The sequence below is a fragment of the Littorina saxatilis genome, linkage group LG3 (assembly GCF_037325665.1).
Source record: "Littorina saxatilis isolate snail1 linkage group LG3, US_GU_Lsax_2.0, whole genome shotgun sequence".
In the NCBI taxonomy this organism is placed as follows: domain Eukaryota; kingdom Metazoa; phylum Mollusca; class Gastropoda; order Littorinimorpha; family Littorinidae; genus Littorina; species Littorina saxatilis.
Genome location: NC_090247.1, coordinates 40,436,739 through 40,451,062, shown reverse-complemented (window position 1 = coordinate 40,451,062; position 14,324 = coordinate 40,436,739). Strand labels below are relative to the sequence as shown.

The 14,324-nt window shown below is 39.1% G+C and overlaps 1 protein-coding gene across 4 annotated transcripts in view; it reads right to left on the bottom strand.

The window, feature by feature from the left end:
• Positions 1-783: 783 nt before the first annotated feature.
• The window catches only part of LOC138962355 (protein PAT1 homolog 1-like), a 45,664-nt gene continuing 32,123 nt past the window's right edge, over positions 784-14,324 (bottom strand). For all 4 annotated transcript variants that reach the window (XM_070334142.1, XM_070334143.1, XM_070334144.1 and 1 more), the window contains 8 exons: positions 12,205-12,310; positions 11,609-11,772; positions 11,305-11,372; positions 10,784-10,931; positions 10,381-10,455; positions 9,326-9,466; positions 5,197-5,294; positions 784-4,768 (listed from right to left, as the gene is read on the bottom strand). In XM_070334142.1, the coding sequence (XP_070190243.1) occupies positions 4,567-4,768; positions 5,197-5,294; positions 9,326-9,466; positions 10,381-10,455; positions 10,784-10,931; positions 11,305-11,372; positions 11,609-11,772; positions 12,205-12,310 (1,002 nt within the window). In that variant the 3' untranslated portion in view covers positions 784-4,566. The remainder of the gene's footprint in view (positions 4,769-5,196; positions 5,295-9,325; positions 9,467-10,380; positions 10,456-10,783; positions 10,932-11,304; positions 11,373-11,608; positions 11,773-12,204; positions 12,311-14,324) is intronic.

Sequence of the window (14,324 nt, the reverse complement as noted above, 5' to 3'; positions counted from 1 at the left end):
AGTAGCGCTGTGGGTTTCCCTGAACCCACCCCGTCGTTAGAGAAATAAACGGTAAAAACCCTCTTTCAAATGTATGGGTTCAGACAAACCCGCATCGTCGGGCGTGTGTAGTCAAAAGCGGCATCCGGCAAAGGTTAAAAATGTATTAATGAGTTTGGTCATTAAAAATCTCAACATTCTGGTAATCGATCCAAAAATAATTTCATCTTATTATTTATCATTTCATGAATCCAAAAACATATAGATATGTTCTGTTTGGATTTTAAAGAAGCTCAGAAAGTTAAAAAAAAAAAAATTAAAAACCACTTTCCTGTTTAACGCTATACGCTACAGCGCTAAACGGGTTTGTCAATTCAAGCGATCAGCGGGCCAAGACGCTTTTCTTGTGAATGTGTCAGCACTTTCTCAGACGCTGGGTTTCGGCAAAACGGCCATTGTCCTTGTAAAATGCAGTGCATCCAGTTTCATTCTGCGAGTTCGACAGATTGACTGTATTAATTTCGCTTTACGTGACTTGTTTAAAAAAAAGTTGTAGCAGTTTATTTTATTTTTAAAACAAACCTGGATCCACGGCTCAGTAGCCTTGCAGCTGAGAGAGTCAGAGAGAAAGAAAGAGAGAGAGCTATGTTTTCTGAACTATCCCACTCATTGCTTTGGCTGTTGCCTGTTTTAGGTATCTGGCAGTTCTTAGCCACATTTCATTATTAAGAGTTCAATGTGTACTGGTACATGCAGTTAAAAAACATACAAAGGATGCATCATAAACCGAAACCCAAATGCAGATTACAGGCATCAGTAATTTGAAATTTATTCTTCAAGTACAAAGCACATTACACAAATAAATGTTCGCTGAGTTTTAAGGCGGGTTGAACAACCCTGCCTGGGCATAACTAATGTCGCCCCACAGCATTGCATACAGAAACAGATTTTAATTAATTTTGATGCAAATCAAAATAATAACCTTCATTCAACATGTACACACTTTTCTACACAGGAGAGTGGAAAACTAGTCTGCACCATGAAAGAAGTCACACTTCAAACAAATGTAAGTAACTTCTCAAAGAGGTCGCATGGACTGAATTATAATACACCAATCAATTCCACAGATGCGAAAGTTTCCGATGTTGAACTTAACACTCACCGCATCAATTATCAAATGTACATAAAATTATTTTCACTTTTTTATGCGTTTTGCAGATAACATATTACCAGAACAAATTCACACAGGACTATTTTGTCTCCTTCCTCTGCAAACCAGGTTTAAATGAAAGAAGTTAAAACTAATGCCTTCTTCTTTATAAGGTTTATATTTGTTTTCCCTACATAGTGTCTGCCAAACCAAGTCCACATGAAATATCAAGTCTAAATGTGTACAACTTGAAAAGTATGCAACGCCAAACGTTTCTAAGAAAGAAGTTAAAACTAATGCCTTCTTCTTTATAAGGTTAAGCACATTTTAAACGGAACAGAGACAACTTTGTGTGAGGGAAGGAGACTTCAATAAGCAAATGGATGCATTGATGAACTTATAAAGAAAGGATCAAAGATAGGAGAAATGGCAAGTCTGACTGTCAGAAGCACATTTACATATTTGAGGGTGTGCTAACACTTCATTCACAAAACCCTGTTGTTTTCAATTCCATTTAATTACTTTACGACCAAAAACTAGAAGCCCATGAAATATTCATATATATATATTCAAAAATGTTAATACATGAAAAAAGTATTTTGCTCTTATGTTCATAGCATTTCCATATATTACAAATCACCAAACATAGCTTTTCAGCTTCCTTTCAATACAATCAAATACACAGAAACATCTAATTCACATCAAAATGAAGACATTCCGGTTAAAACTAATACAAAAATCCAGATTTCAGAACGAGGGTAGATGCTAGCTGGCTAAGCTTGCGGAAGAAGAATACCGACTCAAACAGTGTAGTATTGTGAAGAAACTGCATCAAAACCTCATAATAATGTCAAGAAACGTAATGATAAAATCTTGGCTGGTGTTTTAGTGATGAAAATCGTACACTAGCTCTAATCTCATGGGAAAAACTATAGCCCTGCTGCCAAATTTGCTTGAACAAGAAAAAAATAGGGGAAGAAAAAATCATCAGTATATGCAATCAGGTAGGTTTGGAAAAGAAAACACTTGAGCACATTAATACTAAATGAACGCAGATCTAAAAAAAATTTTCTTTGTACAGTTACATTAGGCGTCATAAGAAACAAAACAATCATTGCTGCTCCTTCTTGGGAGAAACCAAAAGATGTGATAGTTATCAAACCAAAAGATGTGATAGTTATTACTTTCCACCAACAAAAGCACATGACAATTCATTCTTTTGAGTTCAAAATAATTCCGAGCTAGGGCCATTTTCTTGTGATGTTCTGCATGCAGTAGTGCAAACCTGCTACCTGTCTTAGCTGTTCTTCACATGCATGATTTTTCACAAACTTTTCAGTGACAAAACTATCTTTCTTTCTTTATTTGGTGTTTAATGTTGTTTTCAACCGTTCAAGGTTATATCGCGACGGGGAAGGGGGGGGGGGGGGGGGGAATGGAATAGAGCCACTTGTTAATTGTTTCTTGTTCACAAAAGCACTAATCAAAAAATTGCTCCAGGGGAGTGACAAAACGACATGGCGAGTTATATGGAAATCATCTAAAAACCGTGCTCAGTTCCCCAGCAACAAGTTTTAGACTTTGACGGTACCAAGAACAATTGTGTTAAAGCCAATTAAAAATGTATGAGAGACATTTATGCGAAGTACTGATGGGATTCTATCATCCTCTTCATGCTATATTAGGTTTGTGAAAGGAAAAGTTTGCAACTGTGCAAGTGGGCATTTTGTTAGTCAAAACGGAACGTCTGTAATTGGAAGAGAATCTGCCACTTCTGTTTTCTTGAGTGAACACAAATGACAAACAATCAAACCAAACCACAAAAGACACATGCCAAATAAGCTTGACATTTTACAATTTCACAACACTTTCAGGAGACACTTCCTTCATGAAATGGCAAACAAGACCCAAGAACCAGTGTGTTACAACTATTCTCATTTACAAAACATCATTATCATCATTAAAGGCACAGTAAGCCTCCCATAAACCATCACAGATACTGTCAGGCTTTTACACACAGTACAAACACCCTTCCATTTGAACGCTCACCAAACGGGAACATCCTAGGTGCCCTACGTAAAGAGCGAGCAATTTTCAAAGAATTAATTTTGCGGAGAGAGTGTCAGAGACAATCGGACCGTGGTGCGTTTTGGCGCTAGACCTAACTTTTAAAATCTAAATAATAAATTGACAGCTTGTTACACAAACATTCTTAAATCATAAAAGAATTCTTTTTTCATCAAGACAAGATCAGTACAATTCAAAGTTTTGAAAGTTTGAAAAAAGAAAAGCCCGGAAGCAGGGTCACGCAAGGTCGTGGTTCTCGTAGCAGATGACCGTTTATACCCATCGCCAGTTCCTATGAACAGTCAAAAGCCATCGCTAGAGTTCTTGTGAACCACAGTCGTTTGTTTCTGCATAGTCAGAGGTACTTAATAACGTGCCATTGCAGATAAGCTCACAGCGAGTCGCATTCAAATTACTAACTGACGACTACATTGTGAAAAAGGGAAATTTGATCACACAGGTTCACGATGGCTCAGGGGTAAGATAAACCACGCAAAAATAAATTCTTTGAAAATTGCTCGCTCTTTACGGAGGGCACCTAGGATGTTCCCGTTAGGTGAGCGTTCAAATGGAAGGGTGTTTGTACTGTGTGTAAAAGCCTGACAGTATCTGTGATGGTTTATGGGAGGCTTACTGTGCCTTTAATCAGCTTCAAACAAAATACATTCTGAAAGACAGAAAGACATGCAGAGCACTCTCAACGAGATATTCAGCATACATACTTTGAACAAATCAACCCTTACCCTCTTCTCCCGAAAAAAAGTATGCACATTAAGATCACCTGCAAAGAAGCATTATCTTCACTGCAGTCATTTTGTATTAAAATTACCCCAACCTACAGCAACAAATGTGAACTTTCCCCACTGGGAGGAAAAAAAATGGAAACACCTGGAATCTTTCCCAAAAAGCTATTCCATCACAAACCCCTGTATATAGCAGAAAAAGATTAGTTTGTTTGTTTGTTTGCTTAACGCCCAGCCGACCACGAAGGGCCATATCATTTAGGTGCTGCTTTGACATATAACGTGCGCCACACACAAGACAGAAGTCGCAGCACAGGCTTCATGTCTCACCCAGTCATATTATTCTGACACCGGACCAACCAGTAGAAAAAGATTAGGGGAAAGGGTAAGCCTACTATATAAAAACAGAAAAAAAACCTGAAAAACCCCCAATCATTTTAAAGGAATATCATCTGTTTAGCAGAAATTACAGGAAGAAAACGGCTAAGCCTCCTGTATAAAAAAAGAATACATCAGTTTTAAAGCCACATGCCAGACAGACATTAGAGGCAGCTTTGCTCTGGATGAAGCAGAAATCAGTCCCATCAAGATGACGCAACACACGCAACACATTCAGCCCTATCCCTGTCAAGAAGCAGCGTTGGAAGAGGCAGTAGTTTGCAGTGGTGTCGTCAATCGGTGTACCTTCTCTTCAACTTTCCCCACTAACTGCGCGTTCAGGTGGCGTGACAGGTGGGCCTCCGTGAGAGGGAGGAGGAAGGTGGCGACAGGTAGGTCTTTCAAGGCCATTTTCTCCAGTCCTTCAGCAAATTCCTCCACAAACTGGCTCCTTTTGGGGCAAAAGATCACTTCAAGTAAGCCGCAAATCAAGTAATTCATTGAATGCAAAATAATTTTGTATAAGAGTTAGGCAATACTGAATAGCAGTCTATCTGTTTCAGATTCAAGCGAAATCAATTTCCTAGAGGCCTAGAGGCCAAAAGAGTACACAGTTCAGAGAGCTGCAAAACAAAAATCTGAAATGAACTTTCATACACATAAGGATGAAACCATGATAGATTTTATAGAGTTTTAACTGATTTAACAGTCACAATGTTTATTCAGACACCAATATCTTGTCTCAAGGGTTTGCTTGTCTCCAAACATCTCAGATGTGCAAATTTCGAGATCATTTAACTGCTTCACATCTGAAATTATTTGCAATAGGAAATGGCCAGAAAAACGTTCAAGGTGAAACCAAATGAAACAAAAACCCACCACTCTGTTTGAAGCTGGTTATCCATATCTACAGGCGAGGTATCCTTGAAAACTTGTTCTGCTTGGTTGAGCAGACCACACAGGACAGCTGCGCTGAACTGAAAACAAAGAATACATAAATAAAGACAAAGACACTTTCAGACTACACACAGAAATCTCAACATTTATTTCTCTCACAAAAAAGTTTAACTACAAGATTAAACAAGTCGCGTAAGGCGAAATTACTACATTTAGTCAAGCTGTGGAACTCACAGAATGAAACTGAACGCACTGCATTTTTTCACAATGACCGTAGTCCACCGCTAGTGCAAAAGGCAGTGAAAGTGACGAGCCTGTTCAGCGCTGTAGCGGTTGCGCTGCGCTGCATAGCACGCTTTACTGTACCTCTCTTCGTTTTAACTTTCTGAGCGTGTTTTTAATCCAAACATATCATATCTATATGTTTTTGGAATCGAACCGACAAGGAATAAGATGAAATTGTTTTTAAAACGATTTTGGAAATTTAATTTTAATCATAATTTTTATATTTTTAATTTTCAGAGCTTGTTTTTAATCCGAATATAACATTTTGGAATCAGAACATGATAAAGAATAAAATAAAAGTAATTTTGGATCGTTTTATAAAAAAATAATTTTAATTACAATTTTCAGATTTTTGAGTCACTTGAGAAAAAGTGACTCTATGTAATCGGTCAGTGTTAGTCTGTCCGGCCGGCCGTCCGGACGACCGGCCGGCCGGCCGTAGACACCACCTTAACGTTGGACTTTTCTCGGAAACTATCAAAGCGATCGGGCTCATATTTTGTTTAGTCGTGACCTCCAATGACCTCTACACTTTAACGATGGTTTCGTTGACCTTTGACCTTTTTCAAGGTCACAGGTCAGCGTCAAAGGAAAAATTAGACATTTTATATCTTTGATGTGATCGGATGTGATTGAAACTTTGTAGGATTATTCTTTACATCAAAGTATTTACATCTGTAGCCTTTTACGAACGTTATCAGAAAAACAAGGGAGATAACTAGCCTTTTCTGTTCGGCAACACACAACTTAACGTTGGGCTTTTCTCGGAAACTATAAAAGTGACCGGGCTCAAATTTTATGTGAACGTGACTCATTGTGTTGTGAATAGCAATTTCTTCCTGTCCATCTGATGCCTCATATAATATTCAGAACTGCGAAAGTGACTCGATCGAGCGTTTGCTCTTCTTGTTAATGATCAAAGTCATTAATCAATTTTTAAGCCTTCATGCTGAAATGCAATACCGAAGTCCGGCCTTCGTCGAAGATTGCTTGGCCAAAATTTCAATCAATTTGATTGGAAAATGAAGGTGTGACAGTGCCGCCTCAACTTTTACAAAAAGCCGGATATGACGTCATAAGACATTTATCAAAAAAAAGAAAAAAACGTCTGGGGATATCATACCCAGGAGCTCTCATGTAAAATTTCATAAAGATCGGTCCAGTAGTTTACTCTGAATCGCTCTACACACACACACAGACAGACAGACAGACAGACACACACACACACACACACACACACCACGACCCTCATCTCGATTCCCCCTCTATGTTAAAACATTTAGTCAAAACTTGACTAAATGTAAAAACAACAATAAAGGAGTGTTTAATAATAATTAGACACAATCAAACATGTCAGCACTCTATTTTAGGTTTCTTTTTATCAACAAGACTTCAAGGCTTTAATTACAAGATCAAATATTGACATAGGTACAACACCAATAATCCTTCTTTAATGGTATATGATAACCGATACATGCATAGCCTGGTGGCGATTTAACAATTAATTTTCCATTGCTGATATGTCGAAGTCACTGAGACAAACTTTGTTCTAGAAATTCTTCGTGACTTTGTGACATGCAGAAAAAGTGACAGAATTCTGACAGTTGTAGCAAATGAACACAGAAGAAAAAGATGGACAAAAAGAAGAAACGAGAAGAAGGGAAAACAAGTCGCGTAAGGCGAAAATACAATATTTAGTCAAGTACCTGTCGAACTCACAGAATGAAACTGAACGCAACGCAACGCAGCAAGACCGTATACTCGTAGCATCGTCACTCCACCGCCCGTGGCAAAGGCAGTGCACGTGGAACTGACAAGAAGAGCGGGGTATTCGTTGCGCTGAGAAGGATAGCACGCTTTTCTGTACCTCTCTTCGTTTTAACTTTCTGAGCGTGTTTTTAATCCAAACATATCATATGTGTGTCAAGTGTGCAAGTAAAAAGGGTATTGTAGTTGTACATATATTACTTTAGATATTTTTTTTGTTATCATGGGTTTTATAAATTTTCTTCTCTTCTTCTTTTATAATTATTAATTAATGACCTATATGTGCTGATGACCAATTTAATTTCCTTTGTTGGATCAATAAAATGTTATGAGTTATGAGTTATATGTATATATGTTTGGAATCAGGAACCGACAAGGAATAAGATGAAAGTGTTTTTAAATTGATTTCGAAAAAAAAATTTTGATAATTTTTATATATTTAATTTTCAGAGCTTGTTTTTAATCCGAATATAACATATTTATATGTTTTTGGAATCAGCAAATGATGGAGAATAAGATAAACGTAAATTTGGATCGTTTTATAAAAAAATATTTTTTTACAATTTTCAGATTTTTAATGACCAAAGTCATTAATTAATTTTTAAGCCACCACTCTGAAATGCAATACCGAAGTCCGGGCTTCGTCGAACATTACCCGACCAAAATTTCAACCAGTTTGGTTGAAAAATGAGGGCGTGACAGTGCCGCCTCAACTTTCACGAAAAGCCGGATATGACGTCATCAAAGACATTTATCAAAAAAATGAAAAAAACGTCTGAGGATATCATACCCAGGAACTCTCATGTCAAATTTCATAAAGATCGGTCCAGTAGTTTAGTCTGAATCGCTCTGCACACACACACACACAGACAGACACACACACACACACACCACAACCCTCGTCTCGATTCCCCCCCTCTACGTTAAAACATTTAGTCAAAACTTGACTAAATGTAAAAACAAGTCGCGTGAAGCGATATAAAAACATTTAGTCAAGCTGTCGGCATCAAAGTAACAGATTTACGCAAAAAAACAGTCATCGCCGAGACTATATTAAGATATTCTTGGGTAACCACATCAAAAGACCGAGACGGGTCACGCTCGTCTCCGTGTAGAGTGCGGACGCAGTACTAAACCTATTTTCTGTAATTCTGAGCACATTTTTAGAGTAAACATGACATATGTATATATCTTTGAATTCAGGAGGAATTGAGGAATACGATTCAATCATTTTTAAATCTGTTAGTGAAAACTCAATTTTAATGACAACTTTAATGAGCAAACTAATTAACTAATTTTTAAGCTGCCAAGCTGAAATTCAATCCCATAGTCCGGACTTCATCGAAGATTACTTGACCAAAATTTCAATCAATTTGATTGAAAAATGAGGGCGTGACAGTGCTGCCTCAACTTTCACAAAAAGACGAATATGACGTAATCAAAGATATTTATCGGAAAAAAAAAAAGTCTGGGGATATCATACCCAGGAACTCTCATGTAAAATTTCATGAAGATCGACCCATAGTTTTCTCTGAATCGCTGTACACACATGCACGCACACACACATACACCACAACCCTCCTCTCGATTCCCCCTCTATGTTAAAACATTTAGTCAAAACTTGACTACATGTAAAAAGAGTAAAAGAATTAGAAAACGAACAAGATGCAGAAAGAAGAAGAAGAAGATGGAAAAAAAAGACGGAAAAGATGGAAAACAAGAAATTCCTATGAGGTAGGAAAAACACCCCCGTCAAAGGGAAATAACCTTCTCAGTTGGTGGCAGTGACTGAGTGAGAATGGTTATTTCCCTTTGACCATGAAGATGTCCCTCTATAAGTCCTTGTATAATTTTAATCCACCAATAACTCCCTAACCGTGTGTTTGACTGGTCCCAATTTTTGTAAGGACCGTCTCAGGAATGTATAGAACCTGTTCACCAAGTTTGGTGACGATCGGTCCGTTCATTCTTGAGATCTATATGCGAACACAAACACACAAACAAACACATCGAGCGAAACCTATACACACCCCTATACCGGGGGTAAAAAGAGGCATACCTGGTTCTTCAAGAGTGTTTGCAGGTAGGACCCAGTCTGTGGAGGTTTCTCCCCCTCCAGAATGTTGACCAGACGCACCAGGGACTCCAGGTCACTGCCCTCCATGGCCCTACACACCGGCCTGGTCAGCGACACCAAGCCCTGCACAACCACATAAATGAACATGTAATGCCGTGCTTAATGAAATACTCCGTGTTTGCGTTAGCTAGAAATGCTCAGTATTAAAAGCCTGAGTCCTTACCATTAAGTTCATCTCACCATCTCAGATCTGGCCAGACTAAAAAGCCTGAGTCCTTACCATTAAGTTCATCTCACCATCTCGGATCTGGCCAGACTAAAGCCTGAGTCCTTACCATTAAGTTCATCTCACCATCTCGGATCTGGCCAGACTAAAGCCTGAGTCCTTACCATTAAGTTCATCTCACCATCTCGGATCTGGCCAGACTAAAGCCTGAGTCCTTACCATTAAGTTCATCTCACCATCTCGGATCTGGCCAGACTTTTACAAGGGATAAAGCCATCCCTTTGCTTGAACACATGCCAAAAGTCAAAAGACGGAAAGCTTTGTGTGCAGATTGGGATCTTTTTTTAAAAGCCGCTAGTGTCAATCTGTGCATTCAATCCATCAAAATGTTCCAACCCTGCACAGCAAGCAGGCAGCTATGTGTGTTTTTTGTTTGTTTGTTTTCTTGGTGGTATGTGGCCAAGTGAAGGAATGGTCTAATCCCAAAAGACTGGGCAGATATGAGATAATGAGCACAATTTTTTTCATTGGAAGGACTGTGCAAGAGATGCTAAGGCTACATTATGTCCAAACCAAAAACTGAAAATCGTAGAAGCCATAAACCAAAACCTTGTTAAAAGTTTTGAAGCAAACAGATATTTTATAACTTTTTCACAATCTAGAAATCGGGAATACACTGGGAAATGAGCACCCTGCACCTCTGTTACTTTCTACTCCCTTTTTTAAAAATTGTTTCTCACCCTGCACCTCTGTTACTTTCTACTCCCTTTTTTAAAAATTGTTTCTCAAGCTCAGTGGTGTAAACACTCACTCCTTCAGCAGCGTCTTTGCGGACGAGAGCCTGCATGTGATGAAACAGGATGCATAGCGCCACATGAGCTTGGTTCTGAAGAAGAGAAAAAAGAAAAATACATTTCAATTTGCACAGATGCAAAACACATATACATAACACAGCTTTAGACTACTCTGGTACACAGCATAAACACAGCATCAAATGCAAACACACACATATGCTTGCGCATGCTTTCTCTCTCTCTATATATATATCTCTCTCTCACATACAAAAGCACCTCCTTTTTGTCTGTGTGTCTCTTTCACACACACACACTCCCCACAGACATAGCCATTTGCTCACTCATTCTAAGCCAGACACCCACAAACATGTACAAGAAATGTATTGATGCAAAAACAGGCAGGGCAGGGCACTTCCATACCTTGGTGAAAAGGGGCAAAACTCTTGCAAGAAGTTTTCTGCCTTTTCTGACGCTGAGGATCTGCATGTACTGCTCAATGCTCTCGTCACTCGTAAAGTACTGATACAACATGCAGATCTTTTCATGGCGTTCCAAGAACAATGACAACCTGAAATTAGATGGAAGAAACATCAGTATTTTAAGTCACTGTGTTCAACGGAGCAAACTGTCAGCAGTGACTCTGAGAACACTTCATCGGAGACACTCAAAGTTGCCTAACTTCTGCTTGCCTTTGCTCTTCAAAACATCACATCCCATTGAATCAGAGCTAAAAAGTAAAGCATGGAAAGTAAATTTCCCAGAAATGTACTGGACAATGCCACGAAGGCCAAGCAATTGGCAGAATATGAGAAATTAGTTAAAAAGATTACAGTAAACTTTGTGACAAAGATTACAGTAATTGTGCTCCAAGCTGTCAACAGCTGCTCCTTGATCCATTTAATATTTTCCTTTCTTTATTCTGTTCATACAATCAGACCTACCTGCTATCTTCAGGGACAGCGAAGACCTTTTTCTCAATGTCGTCCACATCCAACAGTAAGATGTAACCCTGAAAACAACAAAGAAGAAACCCCTGAAATATACATGAAGTTCAAACATACGTACAGCACTAAAACCAAAACACTACAAAATAACCAAACCAAAGAGAAGACGGATGAAAACAGCATACAAAAACAACGAACATGGCAATTAACCCTTGCAATCAAATAAAAAACACAAAGGTTTCATATAAAGATGCTGGGAGGATGCTGGGAGGACAAAGTCTCCATGTGACAAATAAACTACCTTCTCAATGTCCATCAGAAGCTGTCGGAACTTGCGGAGTTCCTTGCTGACATTCTTCTTGGAGGAGTCCTCTGAAGGCGAAGACCCGCCGGAGACGTCAATGATGTGGCGAGGGTTGTGGACACTGGCTGTCGTCAGACGACCCAATGACCCCTCAAACTGGGCTGAAAGATGATTCAAAATAAATTGGTGGTAAAAACTAAAACCAAAACTCATTATAAAAAAAACACTGCTGTTTTCAAGCCTCAGTCTTCAGTGAAGACACATACCTTTTTTATTTGACACATTGCTCTGACCTCTGGTCATCGACTGTCCCATACTAGGACATGTAAAAGGTCTTCAGACAGAACAATGTTTTCTTGAAGCCAAGACATTTGGACCTTTACATATTTTCAATCCAGGTCCAACTGACCTATTGTCCTCTGATTCTGGGAACAACACCGCTAAATGTCCTTCTCATTTCTTCAAGTGTTTTCATGTAAAAGTTATTCTCAGTGAAGCACACAGATCAATGGATACTAATAGCTTCATTATATCACAAGTGTCTCTTCATAAGGGAGGCCTAACATGAAGGGTACAGCTGTCTTTGAACGTACCTGGTGTGTACGCTCTGCTCTCGATCTTGGCAAAATTTGGGATGAGGAAGCGAGCCATGGAGTCCGTGTGTCCACTCTCCTCTTGCTTCTTGCGCAGCGTGTAGTACTGAAATTATGAAACGCAATAAAAATTACGGTGTAAGAAGAAACGCCCTGATTTCACAGTACTCCCGTCTTCTTCTTCTTCGTTCATGGGCTTGACTCCAACGTTCACTCATGTTTTTAGCACGAGTGGATATATTACGTGTATGACTGTTTTTACCCCGCCATTCCAGCAGCATACGCTGATTCCGGGGGAGGCATGCTGGGTATTTTTGTGTTTCTATAACCCACTGAACTCTGACATGGATTACAGGATCTTTTCCGTGCGCACTTGGTCTTGTGCTTGCGTGAACACACGAAGGGGGTTAAGCAGACCTGTTTACCCCCATAAGTGTTTTGGAGTAATGCTCAGCCCCAAAAATAGTAATCCTGGCACAAAAATAGTAATCATCCAGCATTCGTCGCCAATTACAATGCACATGACAACTGTGTCTGCGAAACGCAATCATGCACATATACCCATCATTCACAAACAAAACACATCAGTCAGTTTTTGTAGTCATCATAATTTCAAAGAAGATCACATCAAAAGCACATGCATCACTGATTCTTTTTTTCTTTTGCTCGTAGTAGGCCTTTTTCAGTGTGTCAAGCGCTTCTCTACTGTACTTGCGCTTGCCGAATGAGTGAGGGCGAGACTTCACCACTAGAAGGCTCTCCAGCGTCTCACCAGACAGACATGATCTCTGCTCAGTCCTGTGCTTTTTCACCCCATTTTGCCATTGAAAAAAACCAATGCCAAATTATTTTTGTTTATTAATTTTTTTAAAATTATTATTTATGAAAATCGTAGTCTTGACACGGATAGCGGAATGGCGTATTTTTTTGCAGAAAATCGTAATAAATTACGCCAAAACCTGCCAGGCCGCATACATTGAGTTGAAAAGGATTAGTTCAGTCCGCTCTTGTCTGACTGAAGAGGCCACCAAAACACTAATTTCTTCGTGTGTGCTATCTAGAATAGACTTTTGTAATTCAGTACTAATCGGTAGCCCCCAGACTATCATCCAACCACTGCAAAGGGTTCAACATTCAGCTGCAAGATTAATTTGTAAATCCTCCAAGAAGCAACCTTGTACTCCCCTTTTGAAATATCTGCACTGGCTTCCGGTCAATCAAAGAATTAAGTACAAAAGCTCGTGTCTCTGTTTTAAAATCATCACTGGTTCTGCACCTTCATATCTGTCTGAACTCGTAAACCTGTACGTCCCTTCCAGATCGCTGCGCTCTGCCGCTGACACTCGAATGTTCCGAATTCCAACAAAAAAAAGAAAAGTACATGGACAACGCGCATTTTCATTTGCTGCTGTTAAAACATGGAACTCCCTTCCTTATTCTGTCAGACATAGTCCATCCTATTCTTTTTTTAGATCAAATCTGAAAACGCACCTGTTCACACAGCATTTTCTAGACTAACCAGTAACTCCCAAACTGTCTGGTGACCCCTGCAGCAGCCAGTGATCTGGAAATCGTGTGCTGCTACTTTTTTCTCTTTTCCTTGTGCAAACTACAAATCGGTTTATCTAGTTAGATAAATGGATGTGCATAAGCACGAGCTTGATTTTGTGATTATATCTGCGGCTTTTTTGTGTGTACGCCATGTATGCAGATTGTATAGGTATATTTGTATTCATGTGTGAGTGCAGGTGTGTGTGTTGTATGTATGTGTTGTGCGCCTGTCTGTATGCGTGTGTGTGTGTGTGTGTGTGTTTGTGTGTGTGTGTGTGTGAACGTGTGTCTGTGTGTATCTGTGCATGTGTGTGGTGATAGCATGTGTGTGTGTATGCGCACGCGTATGTGCGTGCGCACGCGTGTGTTTGTATTATTGTGACTGCATGGACTTAAACGATGAATTTGCTTTTGTACTCCTGTTCTTTTTGTGTCTTAATGCTGTATTTTGGTTTTGTACATGTGTATAGCAATGTCATTGTAAAGCGCTTAGAGCTTCTAGGTAAGCGCTCTATAAGTTTCCATTATTATTATTATTATTATTATTAAAATCGTAAGGGTAAACAGGT